A 26,184-nucleotide genomic window follows, 5' to 3' on the forward strand; every position below is an offset into this window, starting at 1 on the left:
TTACTGCGGCATCAAAGCACAGCACAGCTGATGTAACAGACCCTGCCGTAGAGGCGTCAGCGTTTGATATTTTAGTTTAGGTATTTTTACTATTACCTGTAACCTGCACAAACGCCATGGGATCTTTCCTTGTAAAAACAGCCAACAAAATCATAATTTACTCGCATTATTCGCACTTAACCCGACACAATTGCGAAGGTGGCAATAACAAAACGCTGTGCTCGGTTGCGTCTACCGAGCTCTGCTTGGCGCCTAATAAATATTCTTAAAGTGTGCTTGAACAGTTTTACGAGCATGGATGGAAGTGTAACATCCTTTATAGAACCTGCAGTGCCAACAAACGTTCACGCAGTGCGGTTGGCTGGGGACGCCATTCGGTTGCAGGCACAATCCCTCGATGCTCAGGATGCCATTGGTGACCTCCCTTATGCCGCAAAACACTGTGTGACTGTCGTTATAAACTGATTCGCCTTCGAAAAAGCACCTTCGTGTCTCATCGGCAATGGAAAAGATGGTGTGAAGAGGCACTAATGGGCCCGGATCGGCTTTTTCCGTCAGACGCGCGCGCTTACGAGACGTCCCGATCATCGTCCCGTCCTCCATTTTGGATACCCCGTCGCGCCACCTATATTCGCTGGAAAGTGCGATCGGGCAGGCTAATTAGTTCTGTTTTAGCTCATCAGACCAACATTTTTGGCACACATATTTATTTATTGTATCGGGGCCCAATAGAGCAGTTGTGGTTGTTTTGCCTACAGTGATTGGTAATACTGTTTTGGTTCCTACGTATACGAGGACGATGAACACTCGCGGAGAAAAAAAAGCGGCTGATGTTAGCGGTGAGCGATAAGGACGTACACGATACTTCAGGGTTAATATTATTACACAGTTCGCCTCCTTTACTCAACAGAATACCCTGACAGATGTGTGGATGGTCTGTGGCGCGTGGAACATATTTTAAATTGACTTATTATGGTGTCCGCCCCTAGGCGAGACAATTTACGCCTGTTGGTGGACCTTCCTTTCTTGTTTTTGTGCAATAAATACATATCGTGCCGACGAAACAAGTCAGGGAGTGGCGCGCACCGACTAGACAACAGCACGACGTCACCATGTGGTATACGGAACTGGAGGCTTGTGTCCCAAACCAGCTCCGTGTTTTATTTGTCCCAGTTTTGGGCTGTCTAGGAACTGACGAAAGCTGCTCTGGGCAGGTGGGCAGGCGTGTAAAGGAGACTATGGGCAACGATCCGAGATTCTACTCGTGACGCCACTTCACTCGCACAGCTGCTCGGCGAGCGGCAGCCATGCGCTGGCACCGCTGACGAAGTGGTGAACGCAGGACTCACCGGCCGCCGAAATGGCGCTCTTGGCGAAACAGAAGCTGCACATGTGTGGCAGGACTCCGAGCAAGGGCTTCCGCAGAAAGTTTTGCAAGGGGGGGGGGGGGGGGGCATCCCTTAGCGAGGGGGGGGGGTATGGTTGGACACCACCAAAAAGGCGCTATTTGTGGTTACAAAAAGTACAAACAGCGAATTAGAACCAGACTTGGAGGATATACATTGGATTTTGTTACCGAACAAAGAAATAAAGTTAACAAAGAAAATGCGAGAAGTTACTGTCACTTTGTAAAGAGTGGCCAGTCTCGCTGTGTGAGGGTTCTCCACTCACGCCAACTGATCACCAGCACACAGCACAACACATTCACATACATAGAACTGCACTCCGTCAATCTTCCTTGAATAGCAGCTGCAGACGCCTCGGGTTTTTCTGGGCAAATTGCGAGATCACATGTGTGATGAAGTGTGTTGAAATGGCTCACGCAATAAAGATACTTCCCGCCACCCTGGCTTTCAATGCAGTACAGGCGTACAAGCGTTTTGAGGGGCTGATTTATAGGTTTGTTTTCGGGGCTTGGGTGGTGCCGACATTTCACAATTTCGAAGGAAAGGGTGTACAAAGTGATGGGATGTCACGGGAGGATGTTACACTCTCCCTCCTGTAGCGGTGAAGATTTTTTGCTAGATATAGCTGCAACTTTGTCCGAAAACTGAAGTTCTTGCGGTAACACTGCATAAATCTAGAGTTTAGGAAACAAAACAAAAGAAAAATATTACGCCCATCTTCCCGCGAGAGAACCCTGAGGTGATGCGACGCATCAGGGGGGAGCGTTTGGACTGACGCTGGTATTGGATTGCGTCAGTCCACTCGCTGAAGGGACTGTCGCTTCCATCACGTCTTCATCGGAAGATCTTGCACGGAGGTATCGTTATGCAAAGTCAAGTCAAGTGCGAGAGCGAGCGCTGGACTGATCCGGCGCCGTGCGCTCCCCCGCTTATATTCCCGCTTTTCAAAGGAGAGGAGCCGGGGGGGGGAGAGTAGCGCGCATGCGCACACATGCGCGCACCCAGAGCAGCGAAGCGCACACGCGCAGCTGTTGTTATGATAATGAGACGGAATGAGAGTGCGCACACATGCGCGCACCCAGAGCAGCGAAGCGCACACGTGCAACTGTTGTTATGATAATGAGGCGGAGTGAGAGTGTTGCGCACAGCTGTCGGAGAGAAGAACGGAGGAGAGTTGCGCATGTGCAGTGAGCGTGCGGACAACGCCGCGACAACGACAACAATGAAGGGACATACCCGAGAGCAAGAGATGCGTCGCATCTAAAACGCCAAACCTTTCAGAATTGTTCGCTATCTTCAATAGCCAGCACAGCAGTCTGTTTCGCTGCCGTCATATTACCGGCAATGTTAGTCAGTGTCTACAGTGCAATGTTGACCGCAGTCCTGAAGGGCGTTCCATACGGATACGCAGGACCTGAGTGTGCTAATCATTTGAGTAGCGTGGATTGTTGCGCTAGTTGGTTCCAAACTTTGCGCTAAAGGAAGGGACAAAGGAGAGAACGTCGGTGTCGTTTTCTCCTCTCTTCCGTCCTTCAGGGCAAAGTTATTTTAATTATGAACAAACGAAGCTGTGCAGCTTTTTTGTAGTGCATAAAAATAATCCCAATTTCCAAGGGGGGGGGGGGGCAGTTGCCCCCCCTTGCCCTCCCTTCCGGACGCCCATGGGCAGGAGCTGATGATATAGCCGGCAATCGCAAGAAAAGTCGCCATCCGCGACTCTATTGGCAGCGGTCATGTGATGGTTGTTTGTTTTCCTCTTATTTGTAATGTTTCTTTCTTTTACTTGCGCTCTTTCATGTGTGACTGTACGCTGCCTAAAACTTGAACGTGTCATATTGTACATCGCATTGGGGGCGGGAGCTAGTCAAGCTGTTCATACAGCTTTTTTTCCTTGCCTCCCTCATCTCAAAGGATGGAAAATGAAGGAATCATTAAATACGAGTCCACTGTGGTGGTAGGCCTAACGCCTTCAGGAAGCGCAGCTTAGGGAGAGAAAGAGAGACAGTGAACGATCTTAAATGAAACAGCGACGCCAGCAGGCCTAACCTGTCTGGCTTGCTACGCCAGATGAATGCGATGACGCTCATAATGGCGAACAGGAACACATATAATTTTAACTATATTTACAAAGTCTGATCAAGACTTGTGTCTTTTAGGTACGCCAATGAGGCTTTCGTAGCACGAGCGGCCCGTTTGGAAGAATTTCAGGGACCTAATACGTCCCTACGTTCTAGTCCTACGGAGAGCCGCCGGCCCAGAGACACTGCTTGTGTACTAAAGCGCGCCCAGTCACAAATGAGGTGTTGCAGATCTTCACGCACAGCACATCACATTGTGGGCACAGAGGCGAGGTGTATTGGTTGATATTGTAACAGAAGTATCGCGTGTAAGCGACATTCAACTGCATGCGGTGGAGTACGGCTTAATCATGCTTGGATAGTCCAGGTGGCATCTTATAATTAAAGTGTGGGTCGATAGAGTATAGGGACGCGTAATGGCGGCATGCGTCGGCCCAAATCGATCGGTGCATGCTCCATGCCACACTGGATGCAAGTGCTGCAGTATCTTTCCGACAAAATGACACTGGTATTTTCGATCCACGTTGGTCATGCACTGTGGATCCTGCAACGCCCGCCTTCACATTTCCAGTTATCCCGCAATGGGCAGGGAGCCACTGGAGTGCTGTTTGAGGGGACAACCAACGCTGGCGCCGGCCTCCGTAGTGCTATGATGTCCCCGCAAAACGGTGAGGTCAAGGCGTGTTTCGGCCGTGTGCACACTCCGGGCTCAAAGAAATGGAACCCGAACCGGATTTTCAGGCCGTTCTAGCTAACTAAATATCCCGCGCTCAAATATTTCAACTTCTGTTTCGGCATTGCTAAGCCATTAAGCATCACTAACAGCAATGAAATGGTACATTAAAATATATATGTCAGTACTCCTTTAAACAAAAGGTTCACGATGTCAGAAAGGAGACGGGTTTTACCAAGGAAAAACGCGTCCAGTAGTTTTACCTCGACTGGGTGAGCCAGCAGTTATTCTTCGATTTCCCATTGGTCTGTTTTATTTCTCGACAGTAACCAATGAAAACGCGTTCCAAAAATCAGCATCTTCAGACGGCCTAATTTGACGCTGTACTGGGAAAAGTGCTTGTTCCGCCTTTATAAGTGTCAACATGACTATTTTATTTGCTTTGTAGATAGCCGTCTGCTTACCCTGCTTGGTGTAAGAAAATATGTTAGGGGCCTCCAAGTTTCAGCACTTCAACAGGTAGTAACGAGTAGGGCTAAACTGACGCAATTACTAGGCTTGTATATTAAATAAACATGAACTGTACTTAGGCACTCCGCTTAGCCTGGGCAATATTACAACCTTTAATGGCAACAGCCGCATCGTGTTCCTGTTCTTTTTTGTGTGTTAATGTGTCTGTCTGGTGGAGTTTCTTTCGTTTTTTTTTTCTTTTTTTTTCTTATTTGTATTAGTCATGTAAGCATATAACTAGAGTGAACTCTCTAATATAACCCTCATCACATGTTCACCAACCATCTGAAGTAGCAAGCCCAGCATTATGCAGTGCTGACCTCTTCGGTCTCATTAAAGAATTTTCTCTCTCTCTCTCTAAGCATAAAAATGGCAAACGAAGCTATACACGAGAACCCATAATGATTAGCGATAAGCGATACCGGATCATTTGTTTAACACTTAACTTGGATGAACATTGCATTTCCGCCGACATAGAAAATATGCACGGAGTTCCGTGGGGCACTAGAGGACTGTCTGAAATGTTGCTTTCGCCATTTCTCATGGCTTACAATACATACGAATACATTTGTAAATAAAACGCACTCGAAACATTAAGTTATTTGCACATAACAGACTACGACGAGAGCTGTCTTGCTTTTTGTTACGAATCGACTGTGGTGCGTGCTGATGCGGCGCCAGGGTTTCAACAGCGCACTTAGCCACTCCCCGTCGCACTTTCCCGCGGAGGCTCAATGGTGTGCGGCGAAGCTGTTATATCAAAAGAACCCTGCAGGGCCGTACATGCCCCGCCGCGCAGGCACCTCGAGATTGCGGCATGGCCCAAGAACCCTCCTGCGCATGTGCGGGCCTGACGCGGAGGTTAGTTGCGGAGCTTTCACTCTGCTTCGAAACTTGTTGAGACTCATTTTTACCGTTGCAAGCCCGCGCCTTTGGGCGAGCGGATCAGTGCGTTTGGGACAGAGTTCGATGTCGCTACTCTGCCCGTTCGAGTTCTCATCATTTTGGTACGCCGGTGTGCAACTGTATCATCGTTTTTGCTCTACCCGCCATGTTCAAACCGTTTAGGTTGGGCTTTGGTTCTTCGTCGTAGGAACGGAGACAACTCTCCTACAAGCCGCTTGCCAGTCACGCTGCCTCGACGGAACGGGTAGCCATCGTACGCCTCGTCCTGTATAAATGTTCACACCACCACAATGAAATTTGAAGTAAAAAGACTGCTACGCGCTCATCCAACACCGCAGCCACACCTGTTCGCTTATATACAAAGAAGCAACAAAGACGACTGCTGGGCCCGTCGAGGTTATTTGCCATCAGCGGACAACGCGATTGACGAATTCACATCACGTGGTGCGACTCACTCGACCGACAGGCTGCTTGCGCGTCGTAAACTCCCTGGCAAGCAAGGCCAACTCGATCGGCAAGAGGGCCGTCCCCCGGAGCGATAAGCGCCACGGTAGTACTCAGACTGCTCATATCATTATTTGCCGTATGAGATAACAGCAGCTACAGAAGACAGCGACCAGCGGGAAGCGTGACTCCTTTGTTTACTCCTACGTCAGGCGAACACTCCACTAACTGAACGTACAGTCGTCAAAACTGTTAACAACAACAAAGAACGAGGTGCCAGCGTATGCACAGAGCGGCAGCTTACGATAGCACTCGGGCTGCTAAGCCAGGCTGTGCGCATGCGCTGAAACACCCGAGGGCAGTAGAGCAGCATCGTGAGTGCTGATAACCAGGCGCCAAAGGTGCGGCTGTAGCTATCGTGAGCTGCCACTCTGTGCGCAGGCAGGCACCTCGTGTTTTGTTGTTGTTAACAGTTTGGACGACTGTACGTGGCGGCGTTTCTTCGTAGCCGCGCCGCTCAGCTCCGCTGTGCGCGTGCGCCGTGGGCTCGGCGACAGCATGCGGAATAAACATGCTACACGCCGATAACTTCTGCGCGCCGGTTACAATAAACAATTACCCGGCACTCACTACAAAATTTGTTCGTCATTTGTTAGTTGCTATGAACCTTACTTGCACCAACGCATCAACTTCAGTCCCAAACAAATGTGCAGAATATTACAGAAGTTGCTCGTAGGGTCGATTGTAGGGTTCAACGCGCCGACGCAACGCGGAGATGAGGCGCGCCGTAGTGGAGCGCTCCGGATTAATTTTTACCACCTGGGGATCTTGAACGTGCGCAGAAATCTCGAACACGCGGGTATTTTTGCTTTTCTCCTTACAGAAGTCGCTTACTAACCGCATTCGATGAGTGACAATATTATTCCTTTAATGTAGCTTTCAGCCGGTATTTGCTTATTCGTTACCCCGATATCAGGTGCTTGTGCACGTTCATTCGACGCTCACCTGTCCCTTCCGTCAAGTGAGCTCCGGGCCAGGTCCAGGTGAGTTGCACAAGGAGCGTGTCGTTACCCTCCACTTGCACGTCAGCCACGGTCAGGTCTCGGATGTCTCCAGGAGGCACCTGTTCTTCCACAATGTCCACGTTGACCTGGAAGGACCCGCAGTGTGCGGCCCTCTGGAAAGGCTCCACGGTGTCCAACACGTCACCCGCCGCACCCTTTGCGTCGTCGGAGGTTGGGTTGACAATGATGAAGTCATCCATGGGATACTCGGATGCAGCCCCAGGGCTCGGCGCTGGTGTTGTAAAAAAGGTTGGTCACACCAGGAAAGAAAAACAGAACACATCTCTTTCAAGTCTCAACAAGGTACACTCAACAAGTGAAAAGTTAGCGAAAAGTTGCACTCCTTTTGCTCGTTGAACAAATTCTTCCTGTTGGTAACATTACTAGGCAAATGGTTATATCTCTTTAGAAAAATGTTTTTTTTTTCAGCCATCACGATGTGCAGTTGGGCATGTTTAGCAAACACTCATGATTACGAAGACAGCGCGAGGACACGGCAACGAGACGACATAGCGACGACCAAATGAGATCAGCACTGTGCTGGCCGCCTTTTCGAAAGCACTGTTTTTACGCCCTTCTAGAGATTAGATATGCCGTTTTATTTAATTGGGGACCTTGTTTAAACCTAATATATTAATATATTGATCTTATGAGTTGGGCTTGATATAGGGACCGGGCGGCCGTTGTATGGCACCACCGTCGTTTCAGCGAACAGCGCCGCCCGTGGCGAACCGCTCGTCAGTGGAATGCCGGTGGCGGTTAGCGCAGCGTAGTTGTGCATGGCTTTTTGTCGTTTTTCTGCGGTGTGGCTTGCAAAGCGTACGTAACCCCACGTGCATTTTTCAGATGGGTAAATCTTGAGCGTGGATGTGACGTTTACGAGGCATGCCATGTTTGTTATTTACGCCCATACTCAGTATTTACAAATAGCAGACGATGCTCAATGCGCCAAGCTGGAGGTCAAGCTGGAAGTGAAAGTTCGTTGCTTCATGCAATTTTTTCATGCCTGCAAGCAGTTTCGCGAATCGAGAAGTATATTGCCGCTAAATGCTCCCACAAAGCCGGTGTGTGCAACCAATCTAGGAATGCTGCGGCGCTGGCATTTGGCAGTTGATGACGAAACGGCGTCGACGTCGTGCACAAGCGAAAGACAAAGTTGGGGGTGTCTTCGAAGATTTACCTCAAAACAGAAATTGTGACAGACCACGCTTCCGTAACTTCATTACCTACGGCTGAAACGTGTTTAATTTCACAGAAATGCTCTTACTACAGCCATCGGTAATCGTTGATAGAATAAATACCGCATGATAGTAGAACGTTATTGCTTGTCGTGGAGAAGCATTGCTTTACAAGAATTCCAATGGTTGCTGGCTAGTTGGTAAATGGGTTTTCAAGAACCAATTCCTGCGTGGCTGAAGGACGCCAGACAGTAGGGTGCCCGAAACCTGTACTCAGCTTCACAACTGATTGCTGCGGTCGGTTTAGAAGCTGCCACCTACGCTTGAAAAATCATGCACACCTCCGTCTAACGACGATGATGGTTTAGTGCAAAGCTCTATCGTATGGGTTTCCTTGGTTGCCTTCTGGATTTAAACTTTGACTAGTTAAGCGTCGAATTTGACCAGCACGCAGTTTGGTCTCTTGATCGCGGCGTCTTTGATTTTGACCATTTCCCATTCGATTTCGCACGAAGAAAGCTTTGTGTTCAACCATCATAATCATTAGACGGAGGTCTAGATGACTTTGCTGTTTAATTTTGAACTTCCATGCCCCCTCTCCAAATCTAAACTTTTTCCAGCGTGTCGGAAATGCGTCTGTTGAGGTGGACTCGGGCTCATGCACTCATATTTGAGGCAACTAATCGCGCGTTTTTGGTGTCTTCACCAGGCATTACACGATTTTTTTAGGTACTCCGTAAAGAATACTTAAGCATTAAAAAACACCGGCTGACGTTAACACTGCCACATTTTTTAACTATCGGTGCCAGCCTTTATTCTACGCAGGTGGTAAAACGGTAAGGGGAGGAGGGATAATTTGTAGCTTGGGCTGTCGGGTGAGTGAATAACTTTGGCTCTTGATAAAATGACCACCACAAACGTGGGATTTCCACTTCGGCTTTCAGGCTCCCTTGCTGTCACAGTGTCGCTCACCAAAACCGAAGGTTCAAAGCTCACGGTTACATAAAGTGTAAACTACCGCAACATTTCTACGGCTACACGGTAATCCACCTCGTATGCAGGTGCCTTTCTATTTAAAGCACACGTATCGAGGTATCCTAGCGCTAAGGCTGGCGTGGAAACCGTAGTCATTGAAACCAGTGAAGATAATTTAAAGTGATAGAAATGAATTCTAATATTGCTAATAGTTTTATTCCTACTCAGATCGCGCGGAGCCAGGCGCAGAGCGCTACAAAAAGCGCTCGTGTCAATGTAGCCCTTCCCCAACCTTACAAGCATCCAATAAGTTTGCGTAGCCGTTAGTCAATTTAAGGAGAAAATAATACTAATAATAGTAGTTTTATTCGTACTCAGAACGGGTGGAGTCAAGCGCAGATCGCTGCAAAAAGCGCTCACGCCATTGCAGCCAATACCCAACTTTGGACGCGTCCGACAAGTTTACGTAGTCATTACTGCATCTAAGAACCCAACACATCTGTCTAGACTTCGTTTCATCTCACATGTCTGCTCACAACGCCACCAAAACATACAAAGCACCGAAGCAAACACGACAAAAACAACGTGAGACTGTGTAGTCCAATGCACCGGCTCATTCCACTGACGAGGAGAGCGCCGAGTGGTGGCACCACCCGTCCAGCTGCCCGGTCCCTATACAGTAGAAACCCGTTGTTACGTTCCTTAGTGCTACGTTTTCCCGACTGCTACGTTGTTTTTGACTAGTCCCCGCGCCGCTAACACAGAGTCTCATGTATTAAAATCCCCATTGTTACGTCGCGGTTCAGCGTACGTTCCCAGATGATTCATCGCAATCTGACAGTCCGAACCCCTCCGGGCAACATGCGCGGACGGCCATTTTGACGTTTGACGAGCCTTGCCTAGGCTTGGCTACGGAACTGAGTGCATGAAGCCACACGCGGACGCGATTCGTCACCACTAGATGGCCCTCTGTCATTCTATGCTATCACCATCATCACTGCGCTTACAACGAAAGTTTCACTTCAGAATGCCGGAAGTGCGTGTTTGCCATAAAGCCCCACAGCTAGAATAGCACGCGCCCTCGTCATCATCGTGCTCTTGAAGCTTTGAGAACGCCGTTGAACTTGCAACCACGATCTTTGTCGTGCCTTGTTGGCGTCGCAAAAAAGGGAGGCGCTTTGCCTTCAGAAGAAGTTTCACGTCTACTAAACCCAGTAGACAAGCAGCCAGCGCGGAAGAGAGTCAACATCGCTAGGGACCTTTCATTGCCACGCGTGGTGTTTTCCGGCAATCGCAAAAAGCTGCAACTTTGGCTTCCGAACCTTAGCAAACTCGAGAATGTATATGATTGCCGCTCTCTGCGATCGCTGGAAAACACCACGCGTGGCAATGAAAGGTCCCTAGCGATGTCGACTCTCTTCCGCGCTGGCTGCTTGTCTACTGTGTTTAGTACATGAAACTCTTCCTGAAAGGGAAAGCGCCTCCCGTTTTCGCTACGCCAACAAGGCACGGCAAAGTTCGCAGGTGCAAGTTCAACGGTGTTCTCAAAGCTTGAAGCGCACGATGACGAGGAGAGCGCGTGCTATTCTCGCGGCGGCGCCTTTATGGCAAACACGCACTTCCGGAATTACGAAGTCAAACTTCCGTTGTAAGCGCAGTGATGATGGTGATAGCATAGAGTAGGGCCATCTCCATCTAGTGGTGACGAATCGCACCCGCGTGCGGCTTCATGCAGTCAGTTCCGTAGCCAAGCATGGCCAAGGCTCATCAAACGTCAAAATGGCGGTCCGCACATGTTGCCTGGGCGGGTTCGGAGTGTCAGATTGCGACGAATGATCGGGGAACGTACTCTGAGTCATGATGCAACAGTGAGGATTTTAATACATGGGACTCTGTGAGCTGCGCCGGGACTAGACAAAAACAACGTAGCAGCCGGAAAAGCGCAGCACTCAGGGAACGTACGAGCGGGGTTCTACTGTGTAAGGAAATGCGTTAGTTTTTTCAGAGGACGCCGTCGGCCCCACCAAGAAAGCTCCGGCTCACTTTGAAAAATTCCGACACGAAGAACGGGCGCGGATAACGCAGGGTAAAAGTAATTACAGGTCTATGAGAGGGGCATTTTTCTCACGGTGGGCATAGACTCTCTGATGGCGATGGCGATTATGATGATGTTGATGATGAAGCTTTACTTGAGATGAACATTAGCAGGAGATTGCTAACGGCGTTATTTATAGAAGCTGAAGTCTGACTGAGTTCATTCCTTGAAGTAAGCACCTCATAGCTCGCTGAAATAAAAATAAAATGGCGGGCAAATCGACGGTTCGAAGGTGGTTCAACCATGTTATATTAACATGAAACTACTCCAATTCTCCAGTTAGAAACACTGTGTGAGTTTTGGGACCCGTACGAAACAAATGAAACTAGGATGTACGCGTTGGCCAATACAGCTCTGCTGTTTTGTGCGTTGCTCTGTGAGTGTGTAACACTGGGCGAGTGTTAGGAATCACACAGGCGAAAAATCGCGCGGGTAAGCGTTGGCCAATACACGTCCGCGGGTATGTGCCGCAGCGCTTTTTAGGCTTAACAGTACCCATAACTTTGAGCCTAACGAGTTCCAAACAACGCCAAATTCATACATCACGCTGCGGGTATCGGTAATACAATGCATGACCTCGAAGCCTTGCGTTAGGCCTAACTTCAGGTTGTCCCGCGCATCCCTTCGCTATGCGGCCTAAGCATGAAACAAACAAACAAACAAAAAAAACCACCAAAATCAGTGCACGTCAAGCGCCGGGGAACGGCTAACGTCGGTAGACCTCAAAGCTTTCCGTTGGGCCAACGTATGTCGGATTGTCTGCCGTTTATCACGCCGCCTCCTCCCTTTGCGGCGCAAGCACAAAACAGAAAATGCGGGCGGTAGGCGCTAGAAAAACCGTTGGCAAACGCAATAAAGCTGTTATAAAGACCAATTTATCTGATAACACAAATTAACGAGGACAAAGCTCTGGGACCTCCTTCTCTATTGTCACTCATGTATACATTATCAATGAACAAATGAATGAATGAATGAATGAAATTTTTATTAAACTCATTTTCTGATTCTGAAAGCAAGAATGGTAACATAAAGTACTCGTACTTCGACTCAGTTCGCGTTCTTTCTTTCGTAAATTATAATCCACTTGGGTTACACCTGGTTGTCTGATGACGCCGAATGAGCTCGCTTATGCCCATCTGAGACAACTGAAACATCTCGTGGGTTGTGAGAGTATACGTATAGGGCCCGTTCACACTTGCGACGAAAGCGAGCGAAAGCGACGTAATTTCTGCCGCTTTGTCGTTCGGCGATCGTTTTTGTCGTTTGTCGCCGCTACAAAAATCGCTTCGCTTCGTCGCAAGTGCGAACGGGCGTTAACAGTAACTGCTTATGTGCTACTAGCGATGTAGTTGCATTTGTTCCAACTCACCTGTACTCAGCGTAAACATTGCTGTGCTGAAGAAGCGTCCTGAACATTCCAAGGGGTCAGCGACTCGAGTTCCATTCTGATTCGATACACGGGCGTAGACAGCGTATCTTCCCTTGCCCATGAGCCGAGAAAAGTATCCACTGTACGTCCCGTCGTTGGCGTGGTTGTCCGGTGCTAGTGAATCAGGATCAACGGGTGGGAAGGCGAATACGTCAGTATGCCGTCGGTTTTAAACATTTACAACACGTTTTTTAGGTAGCAACCGTGCTGACGCGTAGGAACACACTAAGAATACAATCTGTTGGCTACCGCGTATATCGAAAAAATTAACGAACCACTTTCCTCCGGAAACAGGGGTTGCCAGAAACGCGAAGCTTGGCCTCAGTGAAAACGAAAACGAATTCCTTCTGCGAAAATCTAAACCTGCAACTACAGAAATCAAAACGGATAACTATTGGCCGACCACTACGAAACTGTTTTCTTTCGCTGAGCTTTGCCCGAATTCTTGGCGCAGCGAACGAAGCGCGGCCTACCCATGCCGCAGCAGATGGTGATCAGGCTGACGCGCCTTCTCCGGAGCGCACTTGCGATGTGGCGTGATGCGCCGCGCATAGTGCGCGCCCCCGCCAGCTGCGCCGAGGAGCGACAGTTGCGAGCAAGGAGAGAGAGAGAGAGAGAGAGAGAGAGAGAGAGAGAGAGAGAGAGAGAGAGAGAGAGAGAGAGAGAGAGAGAGAGAGAGAGAGAGAGAGAGAGAGAGAGGGGAATTCCAAAGAGCAGGGTAAAGCGCTACGTCACCGACGGCACAAGACATCGTGGCGTGATTTGGCGCGCCACAGATGCGGGCGAGGAAGAAGGGGAGATGCTTTTAGAACGCCACTGACGGCGCAAGCCAAACAATACAAGCTTCGCTTGAAAAAGTTGAAAGCTCACCAAAAACCATTTTCTAAATAGGTGAATACGTTAGTTTTTTCGCTGCTGTTGCATACGAATAAGTCTTCGGCTAGCTTTTATCCCACACTGTATCCACCTAGTGAATTTCGGATTACGATTCCCAGCATGGTTACTTTTGGGAATTGAGATTTCAGGGATAACTATGTAGGTGAATTTTCTTTAGCGTTGATTCCTATGTCGGCACTATAGCAGCGGTATAGAGCGTTTTTATTTTAGTTTGAAGAAGTGCATGAAGCCAATTTTATGAGCTTTACTGGTTGTATAACAAAACGATTAGCAGCGTTATAATTTGCAATGGTCACATACATTTTACGAAGGCTCCGCATTAACAGCAGTTTGAGAACAGCAGAGAGTTAAGTCGAGGGTATGTTCAAACCCACATGACCACAAGGTGCGTGTCAAGTGTGAGTGTCAAGACGAAGCCGTTCAGATAGGTTTTGTTTCTCGGTGCATATCGAACCATAAAAAAAGAAAGAGCTATGAACTGAATTCAATTTATGCTGACATTTTCAGCGCGATACAGGCAACTTCGAAAAGGAGTACGACAAGCAAGCGCTGCGAGATTGTGCAGCTCCCACACACCACCTTGTGTTCGCAACCTCCACAATGACGCGTAAGAGCGGAACTTAAATACGCTAGTCACCAGAGACCGCCGGTTTGGTTTTTTTGCTTGTGCTCGTGCTGGAGTGTGCGACATACATGCAGGAAAGAGATCACCTCGCACAAAAGATCGAGTGCCTCAACTGCGGATCTATATCTTTGAAAGCTCTCCTTTAAAAGCTCTTGGCCCTGGGCCCTCTGCACCATCTCAGCGAAAAGTGCTGGTTGCCTTATTTGAATATCTGCACGAAATCGGCGTCGCAGAGACAATCTAGCACTTCATATCCTCACCTGTGAGATCATGTGGACTTTAACGTCACCCACGCAAAGCTTCGAGTTCATTTTTTTACCTCTCCTTTTTTTCTCTCTCTCTTTTGCCCTACTTCGTTTACAACCCTTATTCTCTTCTCCCCATCCTCGCAGAGTAGCATGCAGGCGGGAACATGCTGGTCACCCCGCTGCTTTCATCTAATATTGAGCTCTCTCTCTCTCTCTCTCTCTCTCTCTCTCTCTCTCTCTCCTCAGTGGTGTTGAAGACACGACTGCCTTAGAAAGACAACCGGTAGGCTTGCGTGAAAGAAAAAGCCAACGAATAAAGGTGGAAATTTCCAGGGATCCATCGTTTTACAGTGTGAACCTTGGCAACGCAAGCTATAAACATTCTTTTTGTCACGGCGCGAATCACGTAGGTAAAGGAAATTATCACTGGCGTTATTTGTGCGAAGCGCTGTTTCCAAAAACCAATAGCATTTGTGGTTTCCAAGGCCAGTGTGAGGTACTAGTGGTCCTCCAGTCATTCCATTCTTACGCTTGAAGAGTCCATCAAGACAAAATACAAGTTTGGTTCGTTAAAAACACTGGGGTCTCGATAATAGTGATGCCAATTTTTACCTCAAATTTCAAACGAATGATCGAGATAACGAAGAAAACATATCAAGCTGTGGCGATTCCTCAACCATCTTCCGGCGATGTTTCCGTGCCGTCACGTGGTATTGTTTGTGCGATTGGCAGCCACAGACCTAAGCCACCGTCAAGAATCATGACCGGGCGACTGCAGGGTGTCCCTAGTTCCGTTTCATCGTATAAAGTGAATGCTACCGCGCAGTTAACACACTGGTAACTATGATTTTAGTGCTGGCCCACATATACTGCTGTCCATATCATCAACGTAGCGCGAAATTTGAAAGCTTTTCAATGTTTCTTGGATTTTTTAAATGCGTAGCATTTTTGCCGAGTGCCCCCACAGCCATGGCCATGTAACGCCCTGCATTTCCACAATAATGCAGATTTTGCGGAATTTCTAAATGTAATCCTTATAATAACAAATCGGACGAATTTTTGAAGAACTAAGAAATAAGAAAAAATGTCTAGAATTTACCAAAAATGGCAAAACGTATAACGCATAGAATTTCCACTAAAATGCAGATTTCGCGAAAGTTTCGCTTGTAATCGGTATAATAGCGCAAACGGACATAATTGGCCGGACAGGATTTACAAAAAAAAAAAAAAACCCAAAAAACTTGGCTGGAAAAAACTCACACTCAAGACAAGCAAAATAAGAATACTACGCATTAGTAGATAATTCTCTGAATTTCTGCAGAATTTTTTTTTTTCAGTTAAAGACGTATTTGGTTGCTGGAACAGAGCTTGTGAGTTACCAAATTGAACAAAACTTTGTTTGGTATTCATCGCTGCTTTAACGTCGGCTTATTATTGAGCACCAAGCTACGATGCCTCACCTTGTCCATCGTCATGCAGCAGGAACGTCGTCTGGTAAGGCTGGCCAGACACGTCGGGGCCGGTGACCTCGGCTTCAACAACGGCGTTCAAGACCGCTCGCTTTCCCGAGGCGACTTTCGCGTAGACGACAGCTTCCTCCGGTCGCTCCACGAGTTTGTAGCCGACCTCGCAAGTGGCAAGAATCGGCTCGCCACCGACACTTCTGGCTTGGGACTTGATATGAACGCTCACGGCAGTTTCCGCCGTGCGGTACGTCTCGAGGTGGAGCGTCCAAGCCCCAACCTGTAACGAGTTCGTTAAATGGACAGCCAACCGATTTCTGCGTAGTATATGCTCTCTATCCCAAATAAAAGGGCATCACTTAAAGCACCTTGAACCAAAACTGTTTCCTGATAGGGGCCTACAACGACAGAAGCCGAACTTCTTAGTTCTACTAGTCTAAATCGGCTGCCGAAACGAATGTTGGCCACCATGGCAGTGAGTCACCCGCTAAAAAACTTTTAACATTACGGGAAATGAAAAGAGGTACTTAAAAACTTGTCCCTAGCTAAAACAACTATAAAACGCAGTCTTCCCTATTCCGTTATGTGGGTTGTGAATGACGCATCGAAACGAACGGAGCTGTTTGTATAGGTGGTATTCATTGAAAAGTTTAACTCTCAATTTGTTCGCTTGGTAACACTGAAAACAGCCACGGGCGTGCCTGAAGCGCCACGGACATGGCGCGGCTTGTGCCACTGCGGCCGCACACAGCAGAAAAACAAACACCGGCGTGCGTCGTCTGCTCCGTTTCGACCCGATTCTCAACGGTAGTGTCAACAGATAGATTATTAATTGCACTCACATTGGAGTTGAAGCATTGCTTTGCGTTCGGTGGGGTAGAGTTTGGAACGTCCAACACAAATCATGTGCTTAACACGGGCAAGTAACGCCATCTCGCGGAGCCCGACGTAACCAGTAACGGTGCACTCACATGGTTGCCTGCATGCGTGCCTCTCCAGTGAATACAAGCTATACGGTCGGTAGAGGCACATTTAGGCACTGCATGGCACTACCTTTCCAGTTTCAGAAAGTTTAGTGTCAAATTAAAATTACTTTTAACAGTTTATTCAGAAAGTAATTGTTGTTACTCCTCTAGAGAAAACGCTGTCTTTTATACGAGCTAGAGGACCTGCCCTCCACCAAAAGCGGTTGGTTGCGCCTTTAACGCTGTCGATTTGGGTTGGTGAAAAAAATCAACATCAACCAACGTCTCCGAGCGTACTCACCAGCGGCCAAACGCGGCGAGATGAGTTTAGCGGTGTTGGAAATCGTTCCAAGTTCTCGCAGCAGGAGTGCATAGCGGTTTACGTTACCTGGGCGGGGCTTGGAATGGAGATGATGGTGCCGGCACTGTCGTGGGTTTCCTTGCACGCTTGGCACCTGTCCCCGCTGGGATCCACCAGCCACGACTTCAGATCCAATCTCTCAGGGTAGTTACGTTTAATGAAAACCACGGTGTTGTTGCCCACTCCGGCATCGATGTGGAATTGCCTTTCAAACTTCTTCTTGAAGACCTCCGCAAAGTCCACCAACTGTGAGGGCAGAAATGACGCACGAGAACTGGTTAGGTGATATGCCTCGGCTGTGCGACTTCAGGCAATGTTTCTTCTAACCTATACGAACCAAGAGGCCCTCTTCCTAGTTGGTATTCCCGGTTACTATGTGCTCCGTTGCAATCATCAGAAGAGTAATCCTCCTTATTATGGGAGAGGCACAGTGGATCATTTTCGCGGAAAGCTCAGCTGCAGAGTTAAAAATAAACAGGAAAAAGTCGATGGTAATGTTCAACAGAAGGGTGCAAGCTAAGTAAAAAGTGTCCCCAAAAAGTGTCCCCAGAACACCTTGCCATGAGCGCGCTCTCAATTCCAAATAGCTGCGACGCGTTTCATAGGGCGTCCACCAGAAGAAAAAATTCCCCGCATTTCCCCGAGGGGAAGAATGTGAAAGTGCGAATGCACGAGTTGAATTTGCGCGGTTCGGTAATGTTCGCGAAAGAGAGATCACACACACACACACAACTACAAAGAAAGAAAGATGCATTTATTCACAGACACCTATTTGTGTTGTCGTTGTACTTGATTGCTAGAGCGGATCTCAGCTTTGAAATTTCGTGTCAGTACTCCTTTAACCGGGTGCATTAGCCCTTCTCACACCCGATTCCTGGCCAATCCCCTACGTGGGTATGTGCCATGTCAGCGGCCAGGCAGCGCGCGCCCGTCTCCCCCCGTTGCCAAGGAAGACGAGGAGCGCGCGCACCCGCAGCTGTTGCTGTGTGGACGGACGGCGGTCAACGGAATTCAGGGTCGCTTATAAAGTGCATTCGCACTTAAAAAACAAAATTGGCGGATACGACGCATGAGTTGGACACGACGTAACGCCAGATTTCATCATGGAATACTTAGGGAAAAATGAACTTGGGTCTGACATTTTTTGAGTGTATTGTTGTGCTTGGCTTTTACGCTGATTTATCAGAACGTTGAGCAACCGACAGTGCGTTCAACGTACAGTAATCTCTGTTATAACGAAGCCAGCGGGACGGCGAAAAATTTGTTATAAGCAGTGTTTCGATGTAAGCGAGAACTCGAGAAAGGCTAAAGCATTCGAGCTTTAATGGCGCCACAGCTGTGAGGAATCAAAGCACAATGTATTCCGTGAAGCAAAACTTTATTCAGGTGCAAAAAAGGCAGTGAGCTTTGGCTGCTTCAAGTTCTTCCTGGGCGCGAGCAACTCCTGCTCCAATTTGGCAAGGCATTGCAAGACGCTGCGGTCGCCGCAAATAAAAGTGGCAGTGGCAGTGGCCACTTTTATATGGGGCGTTAGGGCGTCACGGAACGCTACGAGTGGCTTGAGTTTGAGGTTGTATTTGCTGAGCCAAAAAACAATTAACCGCTGTTTGTGGGTACACAGTGCAATCACAAAAACCGACTAGTTCTACACTAGGGGCTTTGCATGATGACTGGGCAATTTTTTCTCGAGCTGTGCAGCCGTTAAATTTGCGACACAAGCATTTTTTTGGCGCCCTTCCTTCACTGCTGATTCTATGGAACGACTGTCGGTGTTCGTGCCCTATGTCGTCCACGACATTGACCAATGTTCAGGAACAAAATTCAATGGCCCTGCCACGCATTTGGACCGTTCGTGCAAAGTCGGATGGTGCGAATCGAGCATGACCGGCTCGACAAAATCGTCGGGAAACAGCAGTTTGCGTTGACCCGCCATGTTGACAGCCTGACTCAGCGATGAGTCACCGCCGCTCGGCGACGACTCGCTGGCCACTTCGATCTAAGCGGGTCAAGCTCATCGTCCTCTTCCAGTAATGCGGCCTAAAATGCATGTGCTTTGGTTGGGACCAGAATAATTTGCGAATAAAGCGATATTTCGAGTAAAGCGATTTCGGTATAACGAGGGATTACTGTATCTCCTCGGTGAAGACACCACCAGATCCAAACGGAGAGAATGTGACACCCAAGTGTCCAAGTGCTTCCCTTGCTGAACCCTCGGGCGCGGTGCGGAGAGGGCAGCGTTATCTCCTTTAGCTTTCCTGGGAGCCCCCCGCCAGTCGCTTTCCGGGAGTGTAAGGTAAAACCCAGCAGCGAACTGGTCAGAAATCAACAACAGTAGCAGCAGCAGCCCCGGGAGAAGCGCCCAGGCAAACTTCGCTGTATTAACTGAAATGAAATCTCCCTTAATTCAGCGCCTTAAAATGAATGGACCCCCATGTGGGCAACGTACACATAAGGGCGTTTAGAGCACACCCATTAGTGAGTGGCTAAATAGCGCAACTCGTTTGTACAACAGGGTTAGCCTGGCGATGTTCACCACGAAGATCACCCGGAGTTGCCTGGAAACTAGCGGCTCTTAGCCACCCATGTAGACTTTCCTTCCGTCCTTTTTTAATTTAATTGAAGATAATCTAATGCATCCTCCTCAACAACTCCACAATTGTTACTGGAAGATCTAATTTGGTAGCCCTGAAGGGCGCATACCGTTTCCACACGCTGAGTATGGTCAGCCTGCGTACTTGTGGCCTGAACGAAGGCCGTCTCCAACTCCGAAGCAACGTTTTTCTGCCTCCGCTGGAAAGCGTAGGCCTTCCCTTTGGTGGCTACTGCGAGCTCTTCGAGTCGGTGGTCCGCCGCGGCCATCAGTGCCACCGTGTTGACCGTGACTTCCGATTTCTCGACCTCCGGTTTCACGCTGAGGATGTCGGGGTCTTCATTTTCCTTGCCGTCGCTCACGAGAACGATGACGGCCCCCTCTGACCTCTCGCTTGTTGTGTTCAGAAGCTGCAACCAGTTGAAGGAAATGCGCCGAATTAGGTCATCATGTTTTTTGAGAAATCTACAATAACTCCAGTCTTTGTCTTAAGAAGTCGCTTCTCCCTTTTAGCGTTCATTAAACTGAAAAGTCGGTTATCAGCCGTCCCAGGCAGCACAGGACTGTTCGGCCTAAAACAGGCCGGTGTACTTTGGCCGGTGATTTTCTGTCCAGCTGTTTTCCGGCAGCCATGTTCGGCCCATGTCCAAATGTGGGCCTTTTGGCCGTATACGGCCGTACTCCCATGGCTGTCCAACGGCCAGTGTCCGTCGGCCAGTCGACCGGCTTACGGTCATACGGCCAGATTCCAGCCGTAGGGCTCCGGCCATTCCAAAGCCACCCGTGTACGGCCGAAGTACGGCCGCCGGAGGACAGCCGAGATGCGGTCGTCGGACTCCAGCCGGACTAAAGCTACCGGAAATACGGCCGTGCTATGGGCATTGGAGTTCAGCCACAGTACGTTAACTGTACTGAGGCCGGTCACTGCACGTCGCGCAAGCAGATGACTCATTCGCGCAGTGCAGAAGCAGCACAAACCCAGCATTTTGGGTCCAATGCAGCCACATCAAAGTGAGCTCGCGCGCAACCACCAGCCGTCAAGCTTTCAGCGCAGCCTTGCTTAAGTACCAGCCTCAGTTGACAGCAAAATTCATTTATTAAACAGTGCTCACAAATTGTCGTTCCTTTAATTGCTGTGCCTCTTTTACTGCCGAACACAGAAAATGTTCAGTTCTTTGTAGAGCTTGAATAGATGTATTGTCCAGGTCCTGATATCCTCTGTGGGGCGGCTGACCTGTAATAAACGGGGAAAGAGGAGGAGGGGGGCGGCGGCGGAGGGCGCATACTTTAGTGGGTTGAATTTCAGAGAGATACATTGCGCCGCTTTTAGCCAATTTCTTTTAGGACAATATTCCGGAACACTTTCATGCTATGACTACATAAACTATTTTTATAACTGTTGCTTGACCAATTTTGATGTATATAAAACCGGCGTGAATGCCTTTACGAAGCGTTTTGGTTCTCAACAAAACACTCAGGAGTATTTAATATAACTCCTTCACAAAAAAGTACGTCCAGTTTTTGCCCATTTTTCTTGCAAAGACATTTTCTACTCGATCAACTTTTCTGATGATCTTGCGCAGGGCTGATCCTAAGAAGGAGCGAACAGGTACTTTCATTTTCAATCTATTTTAATGTTGTTTTCATGAGTATACGTCCACACCACTTAATAGTCCAAAAGAACTTAATTTTCTTCTAATGTCATACTACGTTCAAAAAATTCTAGACGCGTTGCGAATGACGCCCCCCACGAGGAGCAGAGGAACATAGACACGCAAAGCGATTGGAACGCCGGCAAACAGGGGGCGCTGCGTTCGTATACGTGGCCGCCGCGGGAGGCACTACGGCGAATATTTGAGGAACCTGTATTGCGCACCCTAAACTGTACTAATCTTTATATGGTGCCTTTTGATATCTATTCTACTCAAAATGCACATACAAGTATTTAGGCGCATAAGCTTTTGCATGGAATCAGCGCATTTTGCATTAAATTTAGGATCAGGGGCTTGCACACGCATAATAAAAACGCACTGAACTCTATAGCCATGAACAGCTTCGTTGTAAAATAGCGCGTCAGGCCAGTGCTCTGGTGAATGCCGAGGAAAATCTTGTCCAGTTCGAAACCCACCTTCAGGGCTGCGGTGAGGCCGCACCCGATGCAGGTTCTCCCATCAGGTATTAGGCCGTTTATCGTATCCAGGAATCCTTGTCGTGTGCTTGCATTGACCAGCAGCAGTGGGTGGGCGACTTGTGCTTTCGTACTGAAGGTAACCACGGCAAGTCGTTGCGAGCTGTCTTGGATGCCTTGGATGTAGCTGGTCGCGGCCTGTTTCAGGAACTTGAGCAGGTAGTAATTCTCCATAAAAGTGGGTGTGAGGTAGAGAGAAAGAAAGAGTGTAAGCACGCAGCCAGTCAGGAATGGAAGCCGAAGTTTCGTGAGTACATTGGTAACGACTCGTAGAATGAAATACTCCTTGCCTACGTGCTGTTGATGCCGCGGAACTAAACTGTCCACGTCGGGTATTGAATTCAAGCGCAAGTTTCGCGCATCGAGTTCTTGCACTGCCGATATTACTTGCATGCCTAATTGCCTAAAAGTTCTTGGGTGTTGGGCAAAGTTTTCCCGCACAATACGCATTGAAGCCGAACGTTGTGTACGGTGTCACCCTGACCAGGTAGTTTGACATGGCGTGAGTAATTCTACTTTTAGTAGTCGAGACTGCCTGAGTGGGCGTACCGTGTCTTCCCTAGTGAGGTTAGTGTTCAAGGTACAATGCATGCTTCATGCGTAAAATCGCATTCCTAAAACTGTTGTGCGATAGCTTCTGATATGGTTGGGTTATTGGGCGATTTGGTATTGCGCATTTAGAGTGAAAAGCATAGTACAAGGAACACAGACGAGGCCGACAATTTGATTGCAACCACTCAGTTATTGTGAAGCACTCAAAGTGCAAACAGAAAAGAAATTGCCTCCCCTGCATCCCCGGCTCTACTACGCGTTTCGGTTTTATTTATTTATTTATTACATACTGCAGGCCCATTGAAGGGCCCAAGCAGGAGGGGCATAACATCAAGGTGAACATGAAAACACATATCAGCAAACAGTTTCTTGGATGGCATCAAGGTTTTCAACGTTTGCATATTATGAAGGGAGGACCACCCCAAAACGTCTGCAGTAGCGGAATTATTATGCATTATGCGTCCCATCTCGAATTTCTCAAGTCCTTTACCTCGGCTATATGGTGACTGCAGTTGTCCAACACTTCCCGTTTGAAGAATTATTATGTTCAGTTATCCTATAAAGAAAAGTATTTCATTTATTTGTTTTACCCTCCTCAGATTCGACAGTAGTACAAGGAGGAGGAATAAACGTCTATATGAAGAGTCCTTATTCCAGGTACCCTTCGTGGGCTCTCTCCCAGTGCTCAGGCGATGGGAAGGGCAGGGGGGGGGGGGGTGTAGGTTGGGGTTCTTATCGCAGCCCCACAATTTATGGTAAAGCGTGCCCGGAGCCTCGCAGAAGCGGCATGTGAAGAGTGCAGGGTGGGCGGCAGAATGTGGGCTCTAGTTGATTGGGGAAAAATGTTGGTGTGGATGACTGAAAGCTGACGTTCTTGTTCTTTTGTGAGGTTTTTGTGTGGAGGAGAGTACATTTTTGGCTGCAGGCGGTAGTTCTGCGTGATTTTTTTGAAAGAGAAGGGACAGACACGCCACTGGTTGCCGAATTCCTGACTAGCCCGGCGTGTCAGATCTCGGGAATGTTGGTGGGTAGCTTCGTTGCCGGGCACGCCGGCATGGGCTGGAGCCCAAATAATCCTTACGCGGTCTTGTGGAGGATGCTGCAGTAGAATTTGCGTGGCGGGGGGTGATACGAAGCCGCTCGAGAAAGTTCCGCATGCTTGTTGGCAGTCCGTAATGATGATCTCTGCAGGGGTTTGAGCAATTGCTGGGGCTATGGCCACTTCTTCTGCCTGTAGTACATGGGTAGTAGGAATGGATGCACTTGTGAGGAGGGCTTGAGCTGTAGTCACAACAGCGGTCATAGCTCTCCTTCCGGCATGGGAGGCTGCGTCTGTGTATACTGCGGTAGAGTTATGGCCGTACCGTTTGAAGATAGCTTTCGCTCTGACGTCTGTGCGATCCTGGTGGTGCGATGCGTTGGATGCATGTTACGCGGGGCAGTGGGGCCACATCAATAAATTGGCGAATCACATGCGGAAGCTGAGTCGCATCGGTTTGGGAGTGACAGAACTCCGCTCCGCGCAGGGTCCATGTACACTTGACATTACACTACAGCATCCCTGTTGAGAAATTAGTATCACATGTTCTAGGGTGGTGACATTTCACGCTTGCTCGGACACAGGTTTGTTATTGCGTCCATCGCGGCAACACAATTAAGTCAAAGCTGTAATAACGGTGAACGTTTCCGCATTAGGTGTATTGAGACAACAGTTCAGCTTTTCCGACGCAAACCTGACTGCTTTACAAAGGCTGAACGCGGGTTTTATTCTAACATGATCAGCTACTGCACGCCAAAAAACACAAGAACGAAAGAAAGGCACACAGGAACAACGCTTCCAACTAATTTTTTTTTTTACAGAAATATGTCATGTCAATCAGTCAATTCAGTATATGTTTCTCATATTACAACCGTTTTTCTACCGAATGAATTGTGCCTTGCTGCCATCATTCACCCGGAAAATTCCTTTCGGTCATCAATTTAGCAGTCAAGCTTGCCATGACGTCCCCGTCTGCAAACTCATTCCATCACGCCAACATCTGCCGTCATGGCGCAGCATGCCAACCATCACCTTCCAGTTTTGTCCCCTACATTTCATTATGTGAATCAAGCTTTCCGATATGACCATCATCCTTGCCAGCAAGGAATTTTTGTTGGTTGTTTGATCAAATTTGCGACAGGGAACAGTAATAAACACAGAAAATTAAAGACAGCGATTTCCTTCATGGCCACGTGCCATACGTCACGTTTTCATGGCGTTTCTAGGTTACATCACAAGTGTCGCATAGAGGGAGACAAAGCTATCGAAGGTGTGCTCCCGAATGCATCATCTGACCGTGCTATTTGCATGGCTTCAACAATTTTCTTCGTCATCTGGTCTTCGCGTGATTGATTGATTGATTGATTGTAGGGTTCAACGCGCCGACGCAACGCAGGCGATGAGGCGCGCCGTAGTGGAGGGCTCCGGATTAATTTTGACCGCCTGGGGATCTTTAACGTGCGCCGAAATCTAGTACACACGGGTTTTTTTGCTTTTCGCCTCCATCAGAAAAGCTGGTCTTCGTGTGGCTGGAGGACTTGGCTTTGGTTAGAGTAGGGAGCACATTTCCAGTCACCACAGCGCAGGCCCAAATGGCCGAGCAACTGTTGGACACACTGCATTTGTGCTCCCGAAACCCTGTGTTCAGGCACCCGCACGTCCGCCCGAAGTACTTCCTGCGACACGACAACGGCCTCGTGGATTATACGGAGGTTGAGCGAGCCACAAATTTCGTTTTATGCTTATTCTTTTCTTTTTAATTTTTATTCTTTTCTTCTTGTCTCCTACTCTTCTTCTTCCATCTACTTCCTTTGTTTCCTTCTCCCCCCCCTCCCCGCAGAGTAGCATGTCGGCAAATTCATGCTGGCAAACCTCTCTGCTTTCTCTGTAATAAAGAGTCTCTCTCTCTCTCCCTCTCTCTTTAATAACACACTTGGCGATATCATTCTTGGAAAGATGCGTATTTCTGCAAACGTTTGCCAATTTTTGCGGGGCCGAAAAGATAACTTGCTCGTTGGCGGAATCGCCTACTTTCTTAAAATTTCTTTTAAATTTTTATTCTTTTCTTCTTGTCTCCTACTCTTCTTCTTCCATCTACTTCCTTTGTTTCCTTCTCCCCCTCTCCCCGCAAATTAGCATGTCGGCAAATTCATGCTGGCAAACCTTTCTGCTTTCTCTGTAATAAAGAGTCTCTCTCTCTCTCTCTCTCTCTCTCTCTCTCTCTCTCTCTCTCTCTCTCTCTCTCTCCCCCCTCTCTCTCTCTTTAGTAACACACTTGGCGATCTCATTCTTGGAAAGATGCGTATTTATGCAAACGTTTGTCAATTTTTGCGGGGCCGTAAAGATAACTTGCTCGTTGGCGGAATTGGCTACTTTCTTAAAATTCCTTTTAATTTTTATTCTTTTCTTCTTGTCTCCTACTCTTTTTCTTACATCTACTTCCTTTGTTTCTTTCTCCCCCCTCCCCGAAGAGTAGCATGTCGGCGAATTTATGCTGG

General features: G+C 48.3%; 1 protein-coding gene across 1 annotated transcript in view; it reads right to left on the minus strand.

Moving 5' to 3' along the window:
• LOC144168012 (calcium-activated chloride channel regulator 3A-1-like) overlaps positions 1 to 26,184 on the minus strand; it is a 95,049-nt gene that overhangs the window by 13,694 nt on the left and 55,171 nt on the right. Inside the window, exons 7-12 of the mRNA XM_077697108.1 lie at positions 22,036 to 22,263; positions 20,018 to 20,317; positions 17,345 to 17,563; positions 15,989 to 16,271; positions 12,699 to 12,872; positions 7,023 to 7,313 (exon numbers count right to left, since the gene is read on the minus strand). Coding sequence (XP_077553234.1) covers positions 7,023 to 7,313; positions 12,699 to 12,872; positions 15,989 to 16,271; positions 17,345 to 17,563; positions 20,018 to 20,317; positions 22,036 to 22,263 — 1,495 coding nt within the window. The remainder of the gene's footprint in view (positions 1 to 7,022; positions 7,314 to 12,698; positions 12,873 to 15,988; positions 16,272 to 17,344; positions 17,564 to 20,017; positions 20,318 to 22,035; positions 22,264 to 26,184) is intronic.

This window comes from Haemaphysalis longicornis, unplaced genomic scaffold, assembly GCF_048455015.1.
Source record: "Haemaphysalis longicornis isolate Haplotype H1 unplaced genomic scaffold, Haemaphysalis longicornis Haplotype H1 scaffold_2, whole genome shotgun sequence".
In the NCBI taxonomy this organism is placed as follows: domain Eukaryota; kingdom Metazoa; phylum Arthropoda; class Arachnida; order Ixodida; family Ixodidae; genus Haemaphysalis; species Haemaphysalis longicornis.